This window comes from Austrofundulus limnaeus, unplaced genomic scaffold (assembly GCF_001266775.1).
Source record: "Austrofundulus limnaeus strain Quisiro unplaced genomic scaffold, Austrofundulus_limnaeus-1.0 Scaffold188, whole genome shotgun sequence".
NCBI classification, from domain to species: domain Eukaryota; kingdom Metazoa; phylum Chordata; class Actinopteri; order Cyprinodontiformes; family Rivulidae; genus Austrofundulus; species Austrofundulus limnaeus.
This window is the reverse complement of record NW_013952590.1, coordinates 638726-649599: the sequence shown is the minus strand read 5'-3', so window position 1 is coordinate 649599 and position 10874 is coordinate 638726. Positions and strand designations below refer to the sequence as shown.

Below are 10874 nucleotides of genomic sequence, written 5' to 3'. Positions count from 1 at the left end.
GTTATACTCTTATAAAAAAACATGTCCAAAGCCTTGCTTTGACTCATTTATTCATGTTTGAGAAATCCTGCAGTGTTTTTAGGCAGCCATGCTGAGGAGCAAAACGACAGGTGGGGACCAGAAACGCCTTTTGGTACAAGAAACTCCCCTGGGACGTGTCTTTAAGCCGAACTTCCTCATGGCAGAGCGCACTCTGTCCCCCTCCACACACACCCTGACAGTTAGGTTTCACTTTCAATGAAACCTAACTGTCAGGGTGTGTGTGGAGGGGGACAGAGTGCGCTCTGCCATGAGGAAGTTCGGCTTAAAGACACGTCCCAGGGGCGTTTCTGGTACCAATAGGCGTTTCTGGTCCCCACCTGTCGTTTTGCTCCTCAGCATGGCTGCCTAAAAACACTGCAGGATTTCTCAAACATGAATAAATGAGTCAAAGCAAGGCTTTGGACATGTTTTTTTATAAGAGTATAACATTATAACATGATATAAAACTCAAAAAAGTTGATTTTACATTATATAGCCCCTTTAAGAGAGGGTAAATTAGGTCATACCCCTTCTCCACCATGAAGATCAGCTGTCTCCAACCAGTAGCACATGCAAAATCTTCATTTCAGTAGAGTGGTCCAACCACTTTTATCACAATGGCGTATTACGGCCACTTTGCAGATTACAAAAGAAGAGAAGTAAATTTCTGCCCAAAAACTCAGAAATTTTGAGATTAATTTCAGAAATTTTCCAGAAAACAAGGAAATTCTCTGAGATCCAAAAGTCGTAAATTTGTGAGAGAAAAAAAACCCCCATGGTTAAATGCAAAACTTTTCTGTGTAAAATGGCTCAGATATGTTGTTGTACTTTTACATCCATCCATCCATCCATTTTCTGTACACGCTTCTTCTTTTTCAGGGTCACATGGGTCACTGGTGCCCATATCCAGCAGTCACAGTGCGAGGGGCGGGGTACACCCTGGACAGGTCGCAAGTCCATCACAGTTGTACTTTTACACCTGTTATCATTTGCACAGCGATCTTAATAGATCACCTGCAACATGTCTTCTGACAGCACAGGCATGTTTTACTTTGCGCAGCACTTCAGCGCTCATTATTTGGGATTTTGATAAATCAGCCCCTATGTGCAAATGAAAACTAATATGACTGAAATGACRAATAAATACCAAAAGTTTAATTAAACTTTTTGTTACCCTCAAGGAGTTTAAATATTTATTGAAAGAACTGGAGATCACATCCATAAACTCATAAGCTCCTGTCTCTGAGTTTTTTCCGATTTTGGTTATTTTTAAAGTGAGGGTAGCTTTTGTTTGAATTTATGTCGATGTGCTTTTGTTGATAYGGTTATTTTGTATTAATGTGTTTTATTGGTTGCATTGATTTTACTGTTTTATTTCTGTATAACAGATCTCTCTTGCAAATGAACTGCGTTTCAACACGACTAGCCTGTGTTGGGGACATCCTCCTGTTCTTACTGATGATTTGTAATTTTAGGACATTATTTTTGTGCTGCTGGCTTACTGATGCTGTGAAAGCTGGTCTTATTGATAAAAATGGAAACCTCAGAGTGCGAGGCAAAAGAGTTGACATCTTCTGGCAGGTCTGATCAATTCTGTGTCATAGAGCTTTGATGATAAAGCGGATCTGTCTTATTCTGCCAGAAGTACTTCTGCTCTGTGTCCTTTGATGGTAGAGTTGAGTTTTATGCTGTTAGGGATGAATCTCACACTGAAGCTAAGATATTCCTGTAGTCTGCATGTTGGGGGCTGAATCCAAACACACACCAAACTTTTCAGATCTTAAAAACCAAGTAACGTTTTCCTTCTGCTTCACAATTATGCAGCACTTTGTCTTTGATCTCTCACATGAAATCCCAGTGAAATACTTTGAAGTTTGAGTGTAGCATGACAAAACAGAAAAGTTTTTATACATTTTTTTTTTGGATGTTTTTATATTTTGCAAAAAAATTGTCCTCACCTGTCTCACCCTCTTCTTTGAGCTCCCCACTCGAAAAATGCCCACAGTCTGGAGACCTAAATACAAGATGTGACTTTAATTCATATCTGTATACACGTATAATTTAACTTCAATGAGCATGTAGGAGTTTAAATCAAAACATCTTCACGCTTTGGCTTTGGTTACTTCTGGACATTAAATGAAGTCTGACCGTAGTTCTCGATGTGGCTGCAGCATCTCTCCACCACTCGAGGCACCTGTCTGTAGATGGGGTTGAGGCTGAGCTTGGTCCTCCCTTCGGATGCTGATTTCTTCATCTCCAGCTCAGCTGGGTGGGAGAGCTGCAGCGCCTCCAGCAGGCGGGACTGACTCTCTACGAGGTCAGAGATGCAGTCCACCGACAGGCCACCCTGCAGAGGACAGAGACTACAGTRACACTGTGCACTTTAACAAGGTATTTTCTGCATTTTACCATTAAAACTTGGAGACATTTTCACTTACAGGTTATTATTTTACAACAGCGCTATGGAGCCGAAAATGTCTAAAGGAATTTTGCCAGTTCAGCTCATGACAGCAGGGCTCTCTGAATACTTGCACATGTTGGCCTTAATGTTATAATTCTTTATTCCACTTAAATCTATTGTTTGTGACAAGTGAAAATATCTAATTACTAAAAAAACTATTTGTTTATTACAATTTAACTGAAGCATGTTGCCATTTTATTATTGATGCAATGCATTCTGGGGAAGATGATGGTAAGTTTAGGGTTACAGTCGAGACTACAACACAAACAGTCAAGGCTAAAAAGCTATAATGTGTGTAGTAAATTAGCTCAGAGCTAGTATATTTATGGGTGTACATCGGTCCACATTAATACACTGATTAAATTATAAATGTGTGAAAACAAAGTCATAACCGATATTTACACCCTCGGAAATCCAGAGGAAGGGAAACAATGCGAGAGTGCATGAAACTGTCGCTGACAGGCCAACAAATAAAGAGACAAAGGAGAACAGGGAGCAGAAAATGGAAAGTACATTTTCAGGACAGATGACAGAAAAAGAGGCCAGCTGAACACAGAAGACACCATGAATCATTCATCTTGATACTTCCATCCAATAAATATCAGAGGTGCTGAAAACCAACACTGGAGGAATATATATAAATCGCTCGTGAAATGTCTCCAAATAAGAGCTGCTGGAGGAACATCAAGTGTCTGATATTTCCTCTAACTCGAACTGCAGCAGAAAAATGAGACTGAGAATGCAGATCGTCACYGTGTCTGAAAAGTGTTGGTGCCTGTAAGGAAATGCTACATTTTGCCCCTCCTTGTCTTACTCCCTTGTAGACACAGCCAACACCATTATCTCCCTCCCATGTCCACTGCCACTGGTACCAGTGGTAGTATCTGGGAGTTCTTCACAACACATGCTCCAAGTTCTAAAAGACTGAGCCAGATAATGTGATTTCTGTGAGATTACACTGTCATTTCCAAAGTTTAACTAAAACAATTAAACCTTTATTTCTCAATATTATTTAACTGACTTCTTAGTTTAAGTGAAGGCTCCATTGTCACTTTCAGATTTGTGATATTTTTTCAAAAAGGGGCAACGGAGGAAAGATCAATGCAGGAGTTCTCACAGGTGCTGTTAGGCATAAACAGTATAGCTTCTGTCTTTGTCTTATTTAATAAAAAAAATGCCACTCCACTCCTGGTGTCAAGCTGGCAGTGAAGGAGAGGTTGGACAGAGTGTGCACCAGTGTGCTTCAAAGAGAAGTATTAGACAGTCATCTGCATAAAAATGATAAAGGATGTTGTGTTTGCAAAACAAAAAGCACCTAGTGGCAGTGGGTAGAAAGAGAAAAAAAGAGGTCCTTATCTCCTATAAAAGAGAGCACGTTAAATCAAATGTGTAAATAAAATAAGTCTCACCCTTCTCTGCGCCCTGCCACTGTTATCCATTAACATGGGCGACAACGGTTTGCTCTGAGAGTCTGAAATGGGTGCAGGTGCCACCGAGTTTGATGACGGTGAGCCTGGACCTCCTCCCATTATCATCGAAGAGCAGACTAGAGGTTTGTTCTCACCGAAGAATTGCCTCTTCTCCGCCCTGAAGCGCAGGATGCTGGCCTCCAGATCGAGGCAGTCACGTCTGCTCTCCTTCAGGGCGTCCTGCCGACGTTTGTAGGCCTGATCGTTGGCAATGACCTGCGAGAGCGAGATGCCAAACGCCTTGGGAACAGACTCTGTAAWGAAGGAAAACCCCAAGTCCGTTAGTGTTTTCTTAAAGTTTCATCTCCACAGAATGTGAGAGAAGACAGTAACATAAACCGTAACCTAAAAAATCTGATTCTTTTGTTTCATCAGTGAAGTTAGGAAAGAAGATTAARGACCTCAGTAACAATCCACAACTTACATTAATATTTTAACAGTGTCGAAATCAAAGCACTGCAAAGTCATCTTTATGTTCTTCAGTACAATGCATGCACTGTAATTCAGTATGTTTTTCATTTGTTTCAAAAGACATTTCAAGGGGGGAGCAAACATTTTTCATGACATTGGGGAACATAGGTACCAGGGAACATAGGTACCAAGTAAAAAGGTTGTACCACCAAATATAGGTCCAGTACCAGATAACATAAATACTGGAGAACATAGGTACCAAGTAACATAAACTGAGGGAACATCGAGGAACATAGGTACCATGGAACAAAAATGCCAGGGAACATACAGTAGGTACCCAGTAACATAAATATCAGGGAACATWGATACCTGGAAACATAAATGCCAGGGAACAAAGGTACCTAGGAACATATGTACCAAGGAACATAGGTACCCGGAAGCATAAATACCAAGGAACATGGGTATCCAGTAACATAAATACCAGGGAACATAAGTACCCAGTAACATAAATACCAAGGAACATAGGTATCCAGTAACATAAATACCAGGGAACATAGGTGCCCAGTAACAAATACCAGGGAACATAAGTACCCAGTAACATAAATACCAAGAAACATAGGTATCCAGTAATATAAATACCAGGGAACATAAGTACCCAGTAACATAAATACCAAGGAACATAGGTATCCAGTAATATAAATACCAGGGAGCATAGGTGCCCAGTAACATAAATACCAGTGAACATAAGTACCCAGTAACATAAATACCAAGGAACATAGGTATCCAGTAACATAAATACCAGGGAACATAGGTGCCCAGTAACATAAATACCAGGGAACACAAGTACCCAGTAACATAAATACYAGGTAACATAGGTAAAGAGTAACATGGGTTTAATGGKAAACATAGGTACTGAGGAACATATGGACCCACTGATACAGTCAGGGATACACTGAAGACTAGATCGTTGTCTGTCTGGTTGTGATTAACTGTTGAACCTCTGGTTACAGAAAGATTAGCTGTTCAAGTTGACGAGTGTTTTATAAATAGATGGGATGGACCGAGAGAGCACCTGAGAGGGATAATCCTGTCAGAGCACACAAAATTAAGACAACCCCATTTTTTCAAATGAGGGAGAGGTTTTCATGGGGGAGTCAAGCTACAATACAAAATGTATCTTGGCACATGCACCTTTTTGTATTTTGGACAAATTTTATTTCTGTTTTTGCAAAAAATAAATCAACAAATAAATCAACAAACAAAAACTTTCCAGGACATGTACAGTAGATACGTGTGGTCACTTGAACTGAATGAAACACGTGAGGAACCAAAGTAAACACACAACCAGAAACATCTTGCAGCAGGAGTCCCAAGCAGGTCACGTATTCAAGATGACCTGGCAGGATGCCTCGTAACGTCTTACAGGATTGACTTGGCTTGAAATAACTCTTAAATTGTCTAGAAGGACATTACCAATTCCTTTAATAGTCTTTCAATCATCAAAAGGAGAAGCATGGGCTAATCAGGATTAATAWTTTTTTCCAGAATTTTTAATGTGAACACAAAATACTAAATTTAATAATAAAAATTAAATCACTGCACATAATTACAACTAAACCACAAAGTCCATTTGAATAAATAGCATTAATGACCATTTTTCATGAAAGAATAATTTGCACAACATTAAACCTAAAGAAACTGTCAGTATTTTTCATTTTGAGTTTTCTTTTCAATGACTCAGCTTCACATCCCATAAACTCATGTCCTGTGTAGTTCCAGGTTGACCCGACTTCCCCCTCCTCCACGTGAGCCCCCATTAGGAGCGACGCACACAGATAAGCTTCTTGCCTTGTTGGCTAACTCCCAGCTAGCATTAGCATGTGGCCTTGACTGCAGCTATGGAAGCTAATAGGTTTAGCATACTGTAAAGCCACCTTTTGGATAAAATTAACTAGAGTAAAATGCAACTCAACTAGAAATAATCTGTCGCCAAAAAGTGACCAGAATATCTCATAAAACAAACTTCACTGAAAGTAATCTTTGTTTGTACATGTACAGGTGATTAACCTTCGAAGTTAATTAATTCAAGATGGCTGCCACATGCCAAATAACCTTAAAAGGCACAAAAATAGCTTCAACTCAGTAAATTTTACAGTTAATGACCTAAAATTTGGTGTGGTAGTAGTTGAGATTTATCCCAAACAGATAAGTGTGGTTCATTCCTTGAGATCATTGTTTAAATTTTTAGGATTAATTGTTGGTGACAAATTAATTTTTCTTTTACTGTGGTGGGTACTGCTAACCAAATAGTTAGCTTTGCTAGCTCACAATCTGCTTATAATCACAAATTAAAATGAAGATTTATATAACATAAACCAAAAAAGCAGTAATGTTGCTTGAACCTTAAGCAGCTGTGGCTTTCTTGTGCATTTCCATGGAAGCACGCTGAGATAAATCATTCTCACCTCCATGTCCAATTGAAAACTCCCAACAGCATAAACTGCAAAAAAGCTTTAATTGCATTACCACYGACAGGTTCAACCCAYTGATATTTTTTGTTCCCATCCCTYTTTGTAGTTGCRGTCTTTTTSTTTGTAGATTTCTCTGAATATGTTTATAAAAATTATTGTTTGGAAAAATCCTTTGGAGACTCAAAAGCACAGCTGTGCTGCACTTTTGACTTTGACATGATTTCTTTATGTAGGTCTAGGTAAGTTAGTCCCATCTAGTGTTTTGTAAATACAAATTGCAGGCTGCCGTCAAAATATGGCAGAAAGAGCCTCATGAATGGGACACTTAGTAAAAAAAGCTAATCCACTAAATGAAAAGTTAGTTCCACAATTAGCTGTTAGTAGATTAGCGGAACCATGCCCAGCACAGATRTTTTAGAAAAACATCTCATCATCTACTGGATGGATTTGAATAAAATTTGCAGAAGGTAATCCTTGATGTACATCAACAAATAATTACCTTCTGAGGTCCGTCCGTCCGTCCATTCGTCTGTTTTCTTCCGCTTATCCAGAGTCGGGTTGGTGGGGCAGCAGCCTAAGCAAAGAGACCCAGACTTTCCTCTCCCCGGCCACTTGGGCCAGCTCATCCGGAGGAATCCCAAGGCGTTCCCAGGACAGCTGAGAAACATAGTCCCTCCAGCTTGTCCTGGGTCTTCCCCTGGACCTCCTCCCAGTGGGACATGCCCRGAATATCTCACMAGGGAGGCGTCCAGGAGGCATCCTAACCAGATGCCCGAGGCACCTCAACTGGCTCCTCTCGATATGAAGGAGCAGCGGCTCTACTCTGAGTCCCTCCCAAAKGACCGAGCTTCTCACCCTGTCTCTAAGGGAGAGCCCAGACACTCTACAGAGGAAACTCATTTCGGCCGCTTGTATCTGCGATCTCGTTCTTTCGGTCACTACCCAAAGCTCGTGACCATAGATGAGGGTAGGAACGTAGACGACCGGTAAATTGARAGCTTCGCCTTCTGGCACAACTCCCGCTTCACCACGACAGACCAGTACAGCGCCAGCATCACTGCAGATGCAGCACCAATCCGCCTGTCAATCTACCACTCCATTCTTCCCTCATTCGTGAACAAGACCCCAAGATACTTAAACTCCTCCACTTGGGGCAGGACCTCCTCCCCGACCCGGAGGTGGCACCCTACCATTTCCCGGCTCAAGACCATGGTCTCGGATTTGGAGGCACTGATCCCCATCCYGGCCGCTTCACACTCAGCTGCGAAATGCTCCAGTGAGAACCGGAGATCAAGATCTGATGAAGCCAATAGGACCACATCATCCACAAAAAGATGATGATCCTAAGGTCGTCAAAAAGGATCCCCTCAACTCCTTCGTTGTGCCTAGAAATTCTGTCCATAAACATTATGAACAGAATTGGTGACAAAGGGCAACCTTGGCGGAGTCCAACCCTCACCGGAAACGARTCCGAATTACTGCCAGCAATGCGGACCAAGCTCTGGCACCGGTCATACAGGGACCTAACAGCCCSTATCAACAGGCCTGGTACCCCATACTCCTGGAGAACCCCCTACAGGAGTCTCTGAGGGACATGGTCAAACGCCTTCTCCAAGTCCACAAAACACATGTAGACTGGTTGGGCGAACTCCCATGCACCCTCCAGGACMCTGCTGAGGGTGTAGAGCTGGTCCASTGTTCCACAACCAGGACGAAARCCACACTGTTCTTCATGAATCCGAGATTCGACTATCAGACGGACCYTCCTTTCCAGGACCCCTGAACAGTCCTTACCASGGAGGCTCAGAAGTGTGATCCCCCTATAGTTGGAACACACTCTGTGGTCCCCCTTTTTAAATAGGGGGACCACCACCCCGGTCTGCCAATCCAGGGGAACTGCCCCCGATGTCCACGCGATATTGTAGAGTCGCATCAACCAATACAACCCCACAACATCCAGAGCCTTAAGGATCTCTGGGTGAATCTCATCCACCCCCGGTGCATTGTTAACGAGGAGCTTTTTAACCACCTCGGTGACCTTGGCACCAGAGATTGGAGAGTCCGACCCAGGGTCCCAAGTCTCTGCTTTCTCATGGGAARATGTGTCAGTAGGATTGAGAAGGTGTTCGAAGTATTCCGCCTATGACAATGTTCCAAGTTGAGGTCAGCAGCGCACCATCCCCACCATAACAGTGTTGGTGGCGAACCGCTTTCCCCTCCTGAGATGCCGAATGGTGGACCAGAATCACCTTCTGAGGTATTATTTTTACTATTTTAATTATTTAATTCTAAATAGCCACCCATTAAACATTAGGAAACATAAACATTACTATAACTCAGTCGGTTTTACAGATATTGAGACAAGATTTAACATAAATGTAGCTGATTTGCAGCAGCATGAACTAACAYCGCATCTCCTACACTAACAAAAAGAAAAAAACCAAGCCAACATAAATGGGCTCGGTCCAATGAAAAGATGGCATCTGTTAATTTGTCTTATGTACAGCACGTAATGAGCTGTGAGCCTRGGCTTAGTCCTGACGTCTGTGTCTGGCTCCTCCACACTGCTCCCTTCTATGCATGTAGACAGAATTGCTGTAAACAAATTAAAAAAAACTCAACTACATTGGAGTGTGCTGCTCAAACCGGAGGTGTTTGCTTATTTAGGCTGTTGGAGAAGAGAGGCAGCCAAGCTAAAGTCATGTTTACAGTCAAGGCAAAAAAAAAAAGAAAGTCTAGACTGTTGCAGTTTTAGTGTTTTATCAGGACATAATAAAAATGATTTAAATCTAACCTCAGCTGAAATTTAAAAAAAAAATCCTACAATGTAACTTTTTATCTATCAGAAATGAAGCCAGTATTGAAACAATCCATGAGAAAACTAAATCCACCCTTACTGCTTCCATAGGATTTAAGAGGAAAAGCAGCAAGTAGGTGTTGCTGGTCAAATGCTTTAACTGATCATCATCAGGGTGGTTGCCTCTATAAAAGCAGGAGTTTTAAGTTTGGTGGAACAACAACAGCCATGTCCATCAATCTGGGAAGGGTTAAGATCCTCTCCAAACAATGTGGAGTCCATTCTCCCGTAGTAAAAACAATTATTCACAAGTGTCTCACAAAAAAGAACACAGCAGCACCACTTAGATTTGCAAAGGGACATCACAATGAACCCACAAGACCTCTGGAACAATGTCTGTTAGGCAGATGAGACCAAAGTAGAGATGCTTGTTCAAAAAGTACAACGGTACGTTTAGAGAAAACCAAACTCAGGATCAAATTGGGCAAGACACTTCACCTGCCTCGCCTGCTGTCCGTGGTCAGAGGCACCGATGTATGTCAGTGTGCCCCAGGGCAGTGTGAATGGATGAATGATTGAAGTCTAAAGCACTTTGGAGTATTGATAAACAGCAATACCATAAAAGCACTAACACCTCATACCAACTGTCAGCATGGTGGTGGAGGGGTGATGATGTGGGCCTTCTTTGGACACTTTGAAGTCACTGAGTTGACCGTGAACTCTTCTGTAGACCCAAGTATTCTAAAGTCAAGCGTGATGCCATCTGTCAACAACTAAMGTTTGTTCAAAACTGATTTTGCAGCAGCACAACAGCAGCTGATCTACAACAGAAATGGCTGAAAAACGAAAAGAAGCAAGGTGCCACTGAAGTGGTCCAGATCCAACATGACTGAAATGATGTAGCGGAACCTTAACACATAAGGACGTCTTTGTATTTTATCATGACAGTAGAAATGGGTCTGGCTTCTAAAGGGTTAAAACAGCTGCACAAAAATTAATTTCTGCTAAACCTCAGTTAACTGAAATTCCTACTCAGTGATGTGAGACTGTTGGAATCGTACACATAGTGGTGGATGGACTTGCAGCTTCTCCATTTGGACTTTGTAGTTTTTTTTTGTTTTGTTTTTTTTTTTTTTTTGTAAACTAGAAACTGCATAGTGGTAACATAATGACCCCCGCACGCAGAAATGCACCAGAACTCAGAAGTCTTTATTCCTAATAAATGTCATACTACCAGGTGCATC

At 41.7% G+C, this 10874-nt stretch overlaps 1 protein-coding gene across 2 annotated transcripts in view; it reads right to left on the bottom strand.

Moving 5' to 3' along the window:
• Positions 1 to 10874, bottom strand: part of arhgap36 (Rho GTPase activating protein 36) — a 95265-nt gene that overhangs the window by 7154 nt on the left and 77237 nt on the right. For both annotated transcript variants that reach the window (XM_014018261.1, XM_014018262.1), the window contains exons 4-6: positions 3892 to 4205; positions 2170 to 2368; positions 1980 to 2035 (exon numbers count right to left, since the gene is read on the bottom strand). In XM_014018261.1, coding sequence (XP_013873715.1) covers positions 1980 to 2035; positions 2170 to 2368; positions 3892 to 4205 — 569 coding nt within the window. The remainder of the gene's footprint in view (positions 1 to 1979; positions 2036 to 2169; positions 2369 to 3891; positions 4206 to 10874) is intronic.